Raw genomic sequence first — 16,410 nt, forward strand, 5'->3', positions numbered from 1 at the left:
TTCTTGTTTCGAAAGCTACATTTTATCAGCTGTGGAACCATCTGATTGTTAATGTAATTTTGATTGTCACATTATATTTAAAATGAAAAGTAAATGTGAACAACTTGTTATTTATAGAAATGGAAATGATTCTACTATATTTTGCATGTTGGCATGTTGGCAGTCTCAATGATGAGACTATATTTCAGAGAAACCTTAAAAAATTCTTCTTTCTCTGGAAAATTTCATATTGATTACACTGTAGATAATCAACATAAAATGTTTATTGAACTATACTGTTTTGTTCAAGTGAGATGAATTTGGGTGAATTTGTCTTGCTTTTTTCCCTTTTTTTTTCTTTTCTTCTTTTCTTCTTTTAGCATTATCAGGTAATAAATGGAAAAGTTGGACCCTTCTGACATATGAAATCAATGTAATTTTTTGGGTGAGACTTTTGAGGGCAATTGCTAATGGAATCTTTGTTTGTAATTCTATAGACCTTTGTGACACATGCTTATACAAGTAAGAAATTGTTAAAACCAGCAGAGGCCTTCGCTTCTTTGTCACTCTTTCATATCCTGGTCACGCCGCTATTCCTGCTCTCCACAGTGGTCAGATTTGCAGTCAAAGCCATTATCAGGTACACCTTTTCTTGAAGAGTTCTAGATTATGTTTTTATTTGGCCCTTTAGAAACATTATATATGCCTTACTGTTTGAAAACTATTCACTCAACTTTTGGTCTCTGAAGGAGGATTCTTTGAACACAGGATAGTATTTAAACATGAAGAATGATGGTAAGTATAGACACTACTTCTATTTTGAATATTTTGGTTAATTCATATGTTTCTTGCAGTTTTGTAGTTGTACGTGTCTCAAAGACATATGATTCCTCTTTTTCTTTTTTCCTACTTTTACATTCTCTCATATAATGTAGTCAATCAATTAGCATGTGTGAATAACCATTGCCAAAGTAATCTAAAAATAGTATTATGAATCTTTGTATAAGAGTTTTATGTAACTAGTTGTACATTTGGGAGGGAATATCCAGGATACATCAGGAAGTCTACTCCAAGCGTGTGAAGACTTCCTCCAGTAGAATAGTTAGATGAGAACAGTTTGTTCCAAAGGCTATGAAGGCAGCTAAAACAGGCACTTTGGATAGAACTTGGTCAGAAATCAAAGATGCAAAGGTCACCCACTGCATTCTGGGGCCATTGCCAGTCATCTTGACTTTTGTCTTGCCACTGGATTTTAATAACTATGGAAGAGAGAGCAAAGCTGATGACTTGGTGCAACTGTCTCACTTAAATCCAATTCATGAGGAAGTCAAGACATCACTCTCTAATGACATTGTTCCTCTTTGAAAATGAAGGAGGCTCTGGCCTTGGAGTCAGGAAGACCTGAGTACAAATCCAGCCTCAGACACTTGACATTTTCTAGTTGTGTGACCCTGGGCAAGTCACCTAACCCCAATCGCCTCACTAAAAAGCAAAAAAAAAAAAATTGAAGGAGGAACAACAATTATCAGTGAAGGAAAATAAGAATGTTCTGGCAGACCTTTAATCAACCAAGGAGTAAAAGAGAGTTTCTGCCCTGAAGAAATTTACATTCTCCTAGGAGGAGACGGTAAGTTCATAGATAAATCAAAACAGGGTATATGCAAAAATACATACTCACTTTTTGGGAAGGGAACTGACAACTATGATAATCAGGAAAGGCTTTTTGAAGGAAGGATCACTCGAGCTGAGCCTCAAAGGGATCTAGGAATTCCAAGAGGGAGAGGTGAAGACAGAAAGCATCCCAGGCATAGGAAGTAACCTATGTGAAGGTAGAGTCAGGAATGAAGTGTTACATACAGGAAATAGCAAGTTGGCTAATTTGACTAAAGCATAGTGTGTATCTGAGAGAGAATAATATATAATTCACCCAGAAAGAACCTGGAGCTAGATGGTGAGGAGATTGAAATTCTAAGCAGACCAGTTTGTACTTTATCTTAAGGGCAATGGAGAGCTAATGGACCTTCTTGAACAGAGGTATGATGTGAGTATACCTAGACTTTAGGAATATTTTACTATTTTTTGAGGAATCTGAAAGATTTATCCTCATGCATTGTAATTATAAGAATCTGTTTTAAGATCTTTTTAAACTATGTACTTCTTTCTTTCCTAATGTCGATGCAATATGTAAGGAGTATAAATACAATGATTTTCTAATGTAATGTTTGTGCCAACATGGGTTGTTTCAATGTATAGATGTGGCTCATGGATAACATGGATAGATATGATCTGAGATCTGGCCTGTTTTTGCAGAGAGGATCCTCCCAAAAAAAAAGCCTTGTCTGCATTGCCAGCATGATAGATGGGGGAAAAGGACAGGTAGGATCCATGAATTCTGTCCAGAGAGATGCTCTTTGGGTATCAAACTACAATTATGCCTATTGTCTCCCCTTCTTTCCTTCCCCAATGTTGTTAATCTAGGGGCTTTTTAGGAACAAAAGGCACTTCCCTGATTTCTTTTAAGGGGAAGAAGTAATCTTTGGTTACTTAGCTCCTTCCTACCAAATGCTGGGTACTCCAGAGACCATCACAGATAACATATGGAATAAAACCAAAGCAAAACAGCAAACAGAAATCAGGCAAGTTGTATAGAATACAATATAACCAAGGACTGCACATATGTGAATGAGCTCTTCAGCTGCAAGTAAGATAAGATCTCCACTCAACCAAGGACGCAACTTTACCCAGAGGAGATCTGTTTTCTGCAGTCTTTAAAATTTCAAGTTGAGTCCACATTATGAAGCTAGATTCCCACGAACATCTGCCATTTCAGAATTTTCTTCTCTCTCTACCATTTCTCTGTTGCTGTGACTATAACATGTGCCTCTATCCAGATTTTCTGGAACCAACTAAGTCTCTTTTGTAAGCGCTCAGCATTGTGCTCATCATTGTCTCTGTCAATCTGGGCTCCAGAGTCTCCCTCCATACGTAGCTTGCAGCAAAGGACCATCCCTCCTCAACCTTGCTTTGGTGAGATTCAGATTACATGAACCTTAATACTGGAAGATTCTGAATCTATAATTTTAGAGAGGGAGTAATAGCTTCCAGCCAAATTAGCCCAAAGTCATATTATTTTTTAATTTAAAAGGGATCTCAGAGATCATCATGTTGAACCTCCTCCTTTAATAGATAAAGAAACTGAGACCCAGCTAGGGAAAGCGGATTATCTAAGGTTTCTAGTGTTTCCTACATTATAGCAGAACTAAGACTATAAGACAAATTTCCTGACTTTCTAGCTGGGTGCTCATTCCCTTACTCTGACTGAAGTTTCTCTACACTGAAACCATTAACTGATGAAAATTATAATATTAGTACAATTAATTTCTCAGTAGTATGGCATTAACTATGATAGGATTTGGAGCTAGAAGGGCCCTTAGAGATAGTATAGTTCAAACCACCTATTTTACAGATGAAGACACTGACAGCTACAAATGGGAAGTAATTTAACTGAAGTTATATTGGCAGTAACTGAAGGAGGTTTGAATTTAGATCCTCTGACTCTGGGTTCAGTTGTATTTTTCTGCCTCTTTACAGGGTAGGTTAGATTTAGAGCTTAGGCCTTGTAGACACCTATGCTGATTTTTCCTATTCATTGTTTTGCTTGTGTTGTTGTTCAACTGTTTCAGTCTTGTCCAACTCTTCATCACCTTATTTTTGGGGTTTCTTGGCAAAGATACTGGAGTGGTTTGCCATTTCCTTACTTCCTTCACTCATTTTACAGATGAGTAAACTGAGGTAAAACAGGGTTGGGTGACTTGCCCAGGATCACACAGCTAAGTAAGAGTCTGAGATTAGATTTGAACTCAGGTCTTCCTGGCTCCAGGCCTACTGCACCACCTTACTGCCCTTTCACTCTATTTTCTGAAAAAATCATGCAGATCACTCATTGATTTTTACAGCAACACTTGCAGATCAGGCTTTTTCAAAGGAAGCTATTTCAAACAATACAATTAATAAATCATAAAGCATCTATTATTTTGGTCTCTATTTTCATTTTCTTCATTAGCACTGGATCCTTTCATTATTATATTTTTAATTCAAAATATTCTTTTCAGCAACAGAGATAGAAAAAATGATAACATAATAAGGCGTAACTATTGAAATAATAAGGATTACGACTTAGAGAATTTTTAAGCCCTTTTTATATTTGGGAATTTCTAAACCCTCTGCCAACAATTCTAATTTAGCAGGTATTGAGAAATGATAACATTTCTTCAAGAATGATATACTGTACTTCATTTTCCCATCCCCACAGTAGAGTGAAAAGGCACTTGCTAGCTTGATAAAGATCAGTGTGTTTGAAGGGCTTTGCTCCAGACACCTCATATCTTCCATATAATAAGATTTCTGCTTATGTTGGTTCATAGACTTGATAGAGATGGCAAGCCAACCCAACTTTCACTGTGTATTCATTCTGGGAACCCAAACTAGAGACTCCCTAATAATTGTTGCATTTTGCCAAATTGGCCAGAATCAATCTGCATTTTCAGTTGTTCTTAGGGGATCCATGATCAGTCTCTGATGCCAGTTGGCCTATCACAATTTGGACAGAATTATAATTGGAGAAACTAGTTAGCTGATTTCAGAATGTCCCTTATAGGATTGGAGAAATAGCAATATTTGACTTTAAAACTAGTTTGACTAGCTTATACTTATGGCCCCTTTGCAAAGTATTCAAGGTTTGGAGGATATTCTTAATACTTTGTTTAAATCCACTATTATAAGGAAATTTTACATAGCAGTGGGGCTTGGGGGAAGTTCTTCACAAAAGGATCATTCTAGCAATGAAAGTTCTCCCCATTGTACTCTGTGACTGTGATTACAATATGAAATCCAGTAATTAACTGAGACAGTTATAGAATAGTTCAAACTGTATCCCCCACCTTATGTACTTTGAACTTTCTGAATATTTTAATGCAAAATAGACATCCATAAAAGTTGAGACAAGGACATTTCAAAAATGTCCTCCATTCCATAAATCCTGAAGCATACTCACCACTGCTTTCAGGACTGGGTTCTCATTGTAAATAATCCCAAATTAGATTTATTTCATCATGAAACATGCCGAAGATATTCAAAGGTGTTTAATCTTTTACTTAGCATCGTGAAACACACTGAAGATATTCGAAGATATTTAATTGCCAAATGGATTTTATAGCTGTCCATTTAGTCATGTTCAGCAAAAGGCATTTGGGTACTGAGGAGTCACACACCCTAGTGGTATGCACCTGCTCATCTATTTAATCATATTCAGCAGAAAGCATCTGGGTTCTGGGGAGTCACACACCCTAGTGGTATGCACCTGCTCTCCTAGGCAGACATGCTGAGTAAATACTCTGCTCTCTGTGGTTTCTGTGGAGTCAATGACTTTCTCTTCCTCAACTCTGTCTCTTTTCATGGGGTCATACCCATTTATTGTCAAGGGGTTTCTGGATTTGTGAATCTACACAGTTAGAAATGAGCTCTGAGATTCTCATACTGGTGAACCCCACTTTCTTTCTGATCTTACTCTATTTCTGTGAGAGCAAATTATGATTGCACAGAAGCAGACAAGCATACTTATTGTTGTACACAGCATTTATTACTATAGAACTGATGGGCAGATAATAGATCACGAAGAGGAAGCAATGAGCAACAAAATGATAAAGCATCTAACAAGTGACTGTGAACCTGGTCCTTTTTTAAACCCAGGAGATCCCTTTAGACATAGGATCAGGTGAACCCAGGACAATGGAAATGTATAGTTTGAATTCATTCTTACATAGGCAAAGATATATAAAAAAGAGATTTCTGCAGGAGTGAGTTTTATTCATTCTTGTATAAACCAACCACAAAATCATATGCAAATACAGACTCTGGCCTCTGGGTCTTTTAATTTGAGACCAACAACATGGGAGCCATGGGAACTAGGCTTGGGATCCAGGTAGGCTCAGAAAAGATAGTTGTTCTTGTTCTGGGATGTCCTGTCATTTGTGAGAAACATTAAGTTCGTCTGAATGCACTAGTTCGTTGCCAGTGGAGCAGGGTGTGTGAACCTAGGGTGTAGTCTCACCAAGCAGAAGCGCTCGCTCCTTTAGATCTTCACATCAATCTTTTTTCTCTGACCTTAAGCATAGTACTTCCTTACCATAGCTGTCTCATGTCACCTCCTATCAAACTGTTTCTAGCCCAAGCTCACTGGCATTCCCTCGGTGGATAAAGGCAGCTGTACAGGGAGGGGCATTTCAGTTATTGTTTTCCAAAAAAAGGGATAAGACCCTTGAATTTTGGGGAAAATTACTTTTTGTTGCCTTGCTCTTATATACCTCCTAAAGGGATGTATGCTTGGCCCTTCTATGGCTTTTGCAATCAATCAGATACATTACTGCTATCTATGATAGAACATTTATATTTCCGCCAGTTTCCTTTATATCAGTGAAAAAATAATAATATCTAGTATTTATATAGTGCTTTAAGATTCATAAAGTATTTTACAATGAATTATTATCTCATTTGATCATCACAACAATCTGAAGAGGTAGATGCTGGTAGATTTCCATTTTACAGTTGAGAAAACTGTAAGTGATCTCCCCAGGGTCATACAACTAATAAATGACTAAGGCCAAATTTGAATTTAGGTCTTCCTGACTCTAGGCCCAACACACTGCCCACTGCACCACCTAGCTGCTTATTATGTGCCAGGAATTGTGTAAGCTAAGAGCTGGATGTAATAGTGATGGAAAAGAAAGAGTCTGTGCCCTGAGGGAGCTCACATTGTATTAAGGGAGACAATACGGATGTATAGAAATACACACTGAAAGTTGGATGGCATTATTACGATCAGAGAAATACAACCTCTGTCCAAAACACTTAGGTTGTGTCAGATGATGTCAAAAAATAAAGGAATTACTCATATAAATGAGGCTGAAATCCCTTTGCTTTCAATTGTATAGAAAATGATTTATATATACATATGTGTTTCCATATATATGTGCATGTTATATATATTTTTTTCTGCGATCAATCTGCATAACACCTTCACTTTATATAAAAAGTTTTATTGATGTCTTTTGTTTTTACATCACAGTCATTTCTTGAAATATTGCTCTCCCCCTTTCTCTGCCAGCTTCCTGAAAAATGGAAGCCTCTTTGGCAACAAAGATCGGTTAAGCATAACTATTGTGTCTTAACATTTGATGCACATCACAATAATATTGTATACAATAGTAGTCCCTTGTCTATTTGCCAGAAGGAGGGTAGCTATCTTATTCTTCACGTTCTGCTTAATTTGCAAGAATAGACATTTTAGTTATTTGAAGAGGCAGCTACGTGTTCTAGCGGATAGAGCCTTGGGTCTGGAGTTAGAAAGATCTTAGTTCAGATCTAGCTGTAAACACTTACTATCTATGTGACCCTGAGCAAGTCACTTAACATTTGTTTGTCTCAGATTCCTGAGGCATCTGCTTTACAAGGTTGTTGTAAGGATCTCTTGGCTCAGTGCCTGGTACGTAGTAGGTGCTGTATAATTGTTTATTCCTTCCCCTTAAGTAGATACTCTAACTAGTATGTTGAACCAACTAAGGGAGATTTTTTATATATTTACATAAGAAGGAATATCCTCTTCTGTGTATGAATGGTGGGGCATGCGGGAGAGAATCTGTGTCAGTCAACAGTCAAAAAGCATTTTTAAGTGCTTATTATGTACCAGACACTCTGTTAAGCACTGGGGATACAGAAAAAGGCAAAAACTGATTCCGTGCTCTCAAAGAGCTTTCATTCTAATGGGGAGACAGCATGTGGTTAACTATGTATGTACAACGTATATATCATATAAATGGGAGATAATATCAGAGAGAAGGCATTGGCAGTAGGCATTGGAGGGACATAGAAAAGGCCTCTTGCAGAAAGTAGGATTTGAGCTGAATCTTGAAAGAGGCTAGGAAAACCAGGAGGTGGAAGTGAGGAGGGAAAACATTTCGGACGTGAGAAACATCCAGCAAAAAAAAGAAGCTAAAAGTTGGAAAGGGACTAGACTGTGAAGGACTTTAAAAACCAAAAAGAAGGTTTAATATTGATCCTGACAGCAGTAGGAAGACACTAGCGTTTACTGAGTAGGGAAGTGACATGGTCAGAGTTGCACTTAAGGAAGAACTCTTGGGCAGCTGAGTGGAGGATGGGCTGGAGAGACTTGAGGAATGAGGCCCAAAGTCTATTGCAATAATCTAGGCTTGAGGTGATGAGGGCTGCAGTAAATGGTGACAGCATGAGTGGAGAGAAGGGGACATGTATGGGAGATATTATGAAGATACAAACAAGCAGATGTAGCAACAGATTGGATATGGGGGGTATGTGCAAATGAGTTGAGAATGACATTAAGGTTGCAAACCTGGGAGACTGGGGAGATGATGGTGCCCTTGATAGTACTAAAGAAGTTGGGAAGAAGGGTTGACTTGGGGAAAAGGTAATGAGTTTTGTTCATGAGTTTGAGATGTTTAAGGAGACCTCCAATTTGAGATGTCTAGGAGGCAATTGGAGATGTCAGACTTGAGCTCAGGGAAGAGGTTATGACTGGATAAATAGATCAGTGAGTCATCTGTATTGAGATGATAACTGAACCCTTAGGAATTGATGATATCTCCAAGTGGGATAGTATCGAGGGAGAAGTGAAGAAGATTTAGGACTGAGCTTTTGGGGACACTTATTTTTGTTACATGGAGGAAGATCCAGCCAAGGAAACCAAGATGGATTGTTCAGACATGTAGGAAGAGAACCAGGAGAGAGCAACATCATGAAAATCCAGAGAAGAGAGAGTATTCATAATATCATGACTGACAGTGTTAAAGTTACAGAGAGATCAAAAAGGTTGAGGACCAAGAGAACCATTAGATTTGGCAATAAAGAGATCATTGATGACTTTGGAGGGAGCATTTTTAATTGAATGATGACATTAGAAGTTAAACTGCAGAGGGGTTAGAAGACAGTGAGAAGACAGGAGGTGTAGGCCATGCTTGTAGAGGTCTATCTCAAAGAGTTTAGCTACAAAAAAGAAGTGATATAGCATGATAACCAGCAGAGATGTTATGATCAAATGAGGAATTTTTTTTTTTAGCATAGGGAAGACATAGGTGTGTTTGAAGATAATAGAAAAGGAACCAGAAGATATGGAGAGACTGAAGATTAGTGAGAGAACGGAGAGTGTAGAGGGAACAATCTTGCATATTTGCATTGCAAAGAAGTGCTATAGACTCCTGTGAGATGAAGGTGAAGGAGGAGATAGTGAAGGAAGTCATCTGAGTGATGTGAGATGAGGAGTAAGAGGAAAGAAGTTGGAGCTTTTGGTAAATGGCCTCAATATTTTTTCCGTGAAATATGAGGTAAGGTCCCTAGTTGAAACAGTACCGGTGGTAGTCTTGAAGAAGAACGAAATCATCCAAAATAGTAGTGGTATGGAATAGTGAATCAACTAGGAAGGTGTAAAGCAATTGCCTTGATGCGCTGAGGACTGAATTGAGATTATGTAACATAAATTTATAGTGCACACAGTCAGCATGGTTTTGCAACTTTTTTCAATATCATGCAGCTGAAACTTAAGGGAGTGAATGATAGGAGTAATGCAAGGTCAGTGTTTAGCAAGGAATAATGATTAGTGATAGGATAAAGGGGAAGAGACTGATTGCATTCTGTAGGATAGTGGAAAGCTGAACTCATTCATCAAGGGATCAAGGTAGGGGGAGGGGGAGAGTATAGCTGGTCTAGCAGTTGTGGCTTGGGAAGGAACTGAAAGGTTAAGGGTTTGAAGGAAACAGAGGATGAAGATCAAGGTTAGAAGTTGTAAGACAGAGGGAAAGATGATAAAAGACTATGGTCAGATAAAGGAATTTTGGAATTCATAAACATGGAAGTGGAACACTTCCATAATGTCAAAGTCAAGGTATGACCATCTCTGTGTATAGCTGAGCTGGTGTAAAGGAATAGTTCATGAGAATTAAGTGGACTGTTGATATCCTTTGATCATTTATCAGTTGGGGAATGACTTGTATTCTTATAGATTTTATGAAATTCTTTATATATTTAAGATATGAGACCTCTGTCTGAGAAACTGTATATAAAATTCTCCCCTCCAATTTTCTGCTTTCCTTCTGATCTTGGCTATATTTGTTTTATTTGTATAAAACCTTTAAATTTAATGTAATAGAAATTACCCATTTTACATTTCATTCTGCTTTCTATCTCTTATTTACTCACAAATTGTTTCCCTATTCATAAGTCTGCTAAGTAATGTGTTCCATGTTCTTTAGATCTTCTTATAGTCTCTCTCTTTATATCTAGGTCATATATCCATTTTGACCTTATCTCAGTGAATGGTGTAAGATATCAGTCTATGCCCAATTTTTGCCACACTACTTTCCATTTTTCCCAACTGGAAAAGATAAGTAAGAGATACCCCATTTAAAATAATTCTAAATGGTATGAAATACCTGGGAGTACATCTGCAAAAACAAACCCATGCATTTTATAAACAAAATTATAAAAAAACTTTTTATAGAAAAAAAATCAGATTTAAATAATTGGAGAAATATTAATTGTTCATGAGTAGGTAAGGCCAATATAATAAAAATGACAACTTTACCTAAACTTATTCAATGCCATCCCAATTAAGTTACCAAAAATTATTTTATTGGCTTAGAAATAAATGATAACAAAATTCATTTGGAAGAGCAAGAAATCAAGAACTTTATGAAAAAAAAAACATCAAAGAAGGTTTAGTAGTACCAGATCTTGAACTATGTTATAAGGAAGTAATTATCAAAACTATCTGGTACTGGCTGAGAAATGTAAAGGTAGATCAGAGAAACAGAATAGACATACAATTTACAGCAGCAAATAAATATAGTATTCTTGTATTTGAAAAGTTTAAAGACTTAAGTTTTGGGGATAAGAATTAATTATTCGGTAAAAATTGTTGAGAATTAAGTAGACTGAAGAACTACAAAGTTAGGGTTTTTGAAAAAGTATAAATATGCATGATGAAGTCCCCTAATATGACAGCAGGAGTTGGAGTGAAAAGAAAGACTGTGAGCTGGGCCCTGAACTCATTGAGGAAGAAAGAGAGCAGTCTGAGGGTCAGTAGTTAACAATTTCTAGAATCCAATAAATATGAATTGAATAACTCAAAGAATGAGAGGTTACTGAGTGATAGTAGTGGAGGGAGTGCCTAGAAGTGGCAAAGTAAAATAATTGTGACTAGCATTTCATATAGTGCTTTGCAAAGTGCTTTATATGTGTTGTCTCATTCAGTCTTTATGACAACCCTGCTAAGTAGGTGCTATTATTTTCCTTATTTTATAGATGAGGAAAATGAAGTTGAGAAGTATGAAGTGACTTTCCCAGTGTCACACAGCTAGTGAAAAAAAGTCTGAGGCAGGATTCCCCCGACCATGACTAGTAAGTTGGAGAGTATGAATATGAGTAAAGGTGCAACCAGTACTGAAAAGAGTGGCCAGGTATGTGTTATCAGGAGGAATTGAAGCCTAAATGAGAACCAGAAAATGGAGGGAGGTAAAAGGAAAAGTCTTAAGATGGAAAAAGGCAGGTTTGTCTGCTTCTAAGTAGGTGGTCACACATGACCCTAGGAATTCTGCAGGAGTAAATCCCTAAGGGTGCTTCTCTTTGCTTCTCTTGACAGTTCTCAAATGTCAGCCATCTCCATATCCAAGCCAAGTGTAAATGAGTTACAGAAGAGAACATTAAAAAGTGTAGAGGAAACTAAACTCTCTTTTATGTTCAGGGATGAACAGGCAAAAACCCATCTTTGTGTTTTAGTAACCGTTCATGGATTTCGGTGAGATTTTCTAGACATTTGCACAGTGGAGGTGAGAATTGAAATGAACCAGCTTTGCTTAAAATATCAGAATATGGCCTCAGCTGTATGTCTATATGTAATGACATAGTCTGAGACTGAAAGATGTGAGGGCAGGAAGCCTTTCATTTTTATTTTAAAGGACTGCATGTCTAAACTGCTTTTTATGATCAGCTCCAATCAGCACATTACAAGAACACAATTATGTATAAAGCTTATAAAAGTGGAGAAGCAATGAGAAGCATTTGTTAAGAATAAAATAACAAAATGTCATTTTGATAATGATTCTTCAATCAACAAACATTTATTAAGCACTTACTGTAGGTACTCTCTTAGCCATTAGGGTTGCAGAGACAAAAGTGAAACATTCACTGCTCTCAAAAAAGCTCATATATTCTACTGGGGGAGAAAACATATATTTACAGAGTATTGTGCCTTGAAAATTTGCAAAGTAGACCTTTGCTGACCAAATGCCCTTCATAAATAACACCTGGCTTCCACTTTCCTAGAGATAAAAATATGAATTATTTTCCTGCTACAATAGATTTTATGGATTTCAGTGTTGCTATGGAGAGACACAATTTATAATGTAAAGAAGATCACATTTTATGAATCATAGTAAACATCTTGAATTGAACTGACCTTTACTCATTTAATAACTTTGTTGGGAAAACAAACCACAGAGGCTTGTCTGAGATGATTTAGCCTGGTCCATAAATACACAGATATTTAAAAGCATCTAAATACACTTACCTATTTAATAAAAGCTCCAGTTTTGTTGTCTTTGCATGCAAAGCATATTTGTGTCCATTTTCATATATCCATCTTAATAATGTAGATCCACCCTTTTGCCTTACCAAACTCTTGCAAGAAAATAATTATAAAATTATATTGTTGTTGTTTTCTTCTTTCTCTTTCCCCACCAGATTCTATTTTCTTGATTTGATAACTAGTTAAACCAATTTGCCCTCAGGGAGATAATCATAGATTAGATTTTAATTTGAAGAAGTGAGATTTTATATAATAGGATCTTCAGAGATATTAGGATAATACCATACGGTTTTCTTGCATTTTTTGGGGGGTGCTTACTCTTTAATTCAGCTCCATTTTTTATGTAACAATTAATTAGTCAATCAGCAAGAACTGCTATGGAACAAGCATTGTGCAAGGGCTGGGGATACAGAGATAAAAATGAAACAGGCCTTGCTCTCAAGGAGCTCCTATACTAACGGAACAGACAAGATGCACTGAAACGGGTGTATGTAAAATGCATCCAGAGCAGATTCAAGGGCACCTGGGCAGAGTGATGCACTAACCATTGGAAAGATCTCATGCAGAAGGTGACAGGTTGATTTTGAAGGAAGCTAATGATTCCAAGAAGTAGAGGGTCAAAGGAAGCATATCACAGGCATGAGAGGCAAAAGGCATAGAGGAAGGAGAAGTATCCCGCGTGAGGAACAGCAGGATAGTTGGGTTGGCTAGACTGTGCAGGGTGTGAAGGATGAAATAGTAAGCCAGGAAAGGTAGGATGGGCAAGGATGTTAAGAGCTTTAAATTCCAGAGAAGTTTACACTTGATCCTTAGGGAACCACTGCAGTTTAATGTGTGTGTGTGTGTGTGTGTGTGTGTGTGTGTGTGTACTTGTGTGTGTGTGTTTGTGTGTGTGTATGGGATGGTCAGAGTTGTGCTTTAGGAGAATCACTTTGGTTACTGTGTGGAGGGATGGTTTGGAGTAGGAAAAGACTAGAGGCAGAGAGTCCAGTTAGGAGGTTATTGAGATAGTCCAGGTGAAGGTGAAGAGAAGCTGAAATAGGGTAGTTACTATATATATGCAGAGGAGGGGAACATATGAGGGAAATGTGAAATATTTGGTAATTGATTGTCTATGTGGGGTAAGTAAAAGTGAGGAGTTGAGATTGATGCTAGGGTTAGGACCCTGGGTGAATGGAAAGATGGTGGTGATACCTTTGAGGAAACAGGAAAGGCTAGAAAAGTAGTGGATTTGGGGGAAAATAGAATTAATTCTGATTTGGAAACACTGAGTTTGAGATGTCTCTGGGATATTGAATTAGAAATGCCCAGTAGAAAGTTGGTGATGAGAGGCGAGGCCTGAGTAAATAGATCTGAGAATCATCTGCATTCTATTTAGTCTAATTCAGCCAACATTTATTATTGTATACTGTGTGCAAAGCACTGTGATTAGAACTATGGAATACAGAATATTTAGCCAAGATGCAACTCCTGGCATTACAGCTCTTAAGAGCAGAGATGAGAAAAATGATTATACATCTTGATATGTATAATTAATATGTAGAATATTTACATGTTACAGAATGATGATGATGATAAATTAATGAGTTGGGCCAGTTTTCTGGCACTTCTAATCTTGAGGAAGTGACTAATGAAGGACAGCAAAAAGGAAGAGAGACCTTCCTAGAGGAGATGGGCTTAGTCAGAGGGGCTCACTGGGTTTGATCCAGAAGATTAGCTCTTTTCACTAATCCTCTTCCTTTATAGGCTCAGCCATTAGTCATATTACTAGTGGCAGGCCTTGAGAAGTTGTCTCCTCTCCTAAACTCTGTCTGTTCATAGTGATGAGTAGTTAGGAGACATTTCAGAGTTTGTCTATATATTCATTCTGTGCACTTCTATGTCAGTTGCAAGTAGTGTGGCCAAAGCTAGGCGAGGCCAGCCAGGGTCGAGTTGGAAGCAACTTTGGAAGAACTCCCATTTACTAGGCTCAGAAAATTGGTTGTACTTTACCCTGTGTTAAATCTGTCCCTAACTCTACCTCCTCAAATCCAGAATATAATTATAGGTTATAGTGAGTGGCAGAATCAGTGAAATTTAAAGTAATTCTCAGAGAAAAATGAATGTGGAGAGATAAACAAATGAGAGTAGAAGGGGCTTGATACTTTAAGGATTTAGTTTTAGCCATATGATCATAGATTCTGATCTGGAAGGCTGTTTAGGAGTTTTCTTGTCCAACTGCTTCATATTCCAAATGAGGAAACTGAGTGTGGATCAGAAAAGAGAAATGACTTGTCTATGGTTACATAGCAACTAAGGCGCAGAGGCAAGACCACTGTATAATTTGAGGCATGAGTATATTAATGCATGTTTTTTCACTTTACTTTTTTTCTTTTGGCAGTGTTCAGAAGCTGAATGAGTTTCTCTTAAGTGATGAGATTGGTGATGACAGCTGGAGAAGTGGTGAAGGTTCTGTAACTTTTGAGTCTTGTAAGAAACACACTGGAGTAGTAAGTTCTGTTCACCAAATGGGTTATTGTTGTGTTGTGTTATGTTGTGTTAATGGGGAGAATGTTAAAAAAAATCATTAATGTGGTATGAAATCTCTGTGTTCTTAGTTTTGGGGTAATATTTTTAACCAGAAGTAAGAATAGTTGTCAGCGCATGTACAACCTATATTGAGTTGCTTGCCTTTTCAATGAGGGTGGGTGGGGAGGGAGGAAGGGAGAAAATTTGGAACTCAAAGTTTTAAAAATACATGTTTTAAAAAAATGTTTTCACATGCAACTGGGAAATAAGAAATACAGGAAATGGGGTACAGAAGTCTATCCTGCTCTACAGGAAAATAGAAGGGGAAGGGGATAAGAGAAGGGAGGGGGGGAGAGATAGAAGAGAAGGCAGACCAGGGGAAGGGGTATTCAGAATGCATGCCATCTTGGGGTGGGGGGGAGGGGTGAGTAATTTGGAACTCAAAAACTTGTGGAAGTGAATATTGAAAACTAAAAATAAATAAATGTATATTAAAAAAAAGAATAGTTGTCAGTGGATTTAAAAACTAATTGATTACATAAAACTAAATAAAAGCAAAAATCAAACCAAACCAAAACAATAACAACTATATCCCTCTGTATAGTAATAGTTCTTTTACATTGATATTTACCTTTCTGTTTATGAGGTACATTATCTTATCTGATTCTCATCAACACCACATGATATAGGTGATATTATTCTCATTTAATCGATGAGCAAACTGAAGTTGAGAACTTATAACTCGACAGAGGTCAGTCAAATCGCTAGAAAGCAAAAGGGGTAACAAACTTGAACTGAGTTGTTTTTCAACTTCTAGCTTATTACTATTTCCACTATGTAAAATTACTTTAATCATTATATTTTTTATTTGCCTAGTCCCTTATAATTTTCAAATTACATTCGTGAGCATTATCTTACTATGTAGTGTTTGTCCATTTCTAAGGGTTACCCCTAAGGTAAACTATGTCCAATTCAAAATGAAATTGATTTTTTTTTAGGCAATTGGGGTTAAGTGACTTGCGCAGGGTCACACAGCTAGTATAAAGTGTTTGATCTGAGGCCGAATTTGAACTCAGGTCCTCCCAACTTCAGGGCTGGTGCTCTATCTGCTGCACCACCTAGCTGCCCCTTAAAGTGAAATTGAAAAGTTTCAGATTCATTGAAACTTTAGCCACACCTAAGAACAAAACAACCTTGCAAGATAACATTAGCTCTTATCAAATACAGAGCTCAGGATTACAAAATATTATAAAGAA

The 16,410-nt window shown here is 37.2% G+C and overlaps 1 protein-coding gene and 1 long non-coding RNA gene across 2 annotated transcripts in view; one reads left to right on the forward strand and one right to left on the reverse strand.

Annotated features, from left to right (window-relative positions):
• ABCC9 (ATP binding cassette subfamily C member 9) overlaps window positions 1–16,410 on the forward strand; it is a 195,648-nt gene that overhangs the window by 65,312 nt on the left and 113,926 nt on the right. The window contains 2 exon segments of the mRNA XM_020994153.2: window positions 477–619; window positions 15,027–15,135. Of these exon segments, the coding sequence (XP_020849812.2) occupies window positions 477–619; window positions 15,027–15,135 (252 nt within the window).
• The window catches only part of LOC110213740 (uncharacterized), a 135,213-nt gene that overhangs the window by 35,862 nt on the left and 82,941 nt on the right, over window positions 1–16,410 (reverse strand). The window lies entirely within an intron of this gene.

The sequence above is a fragment of the Phascolarctos cinereus genome, unplaced genomic scaffold (assembly GCF_003287225.1).
Source record: "Phascolarctos cinereus isolate Bilbo 61053 unplaced genomic scaffold, phaCin_HiC Scaffold_1;HRSCAF=81, whole genome shotgun sequence".
NCBI lineage: Eukaryota > Metazoa > Chordata > Mammalia > Diprotodontia > Phascolarctidae > Phascolarctos > Phascolarctos cinereus.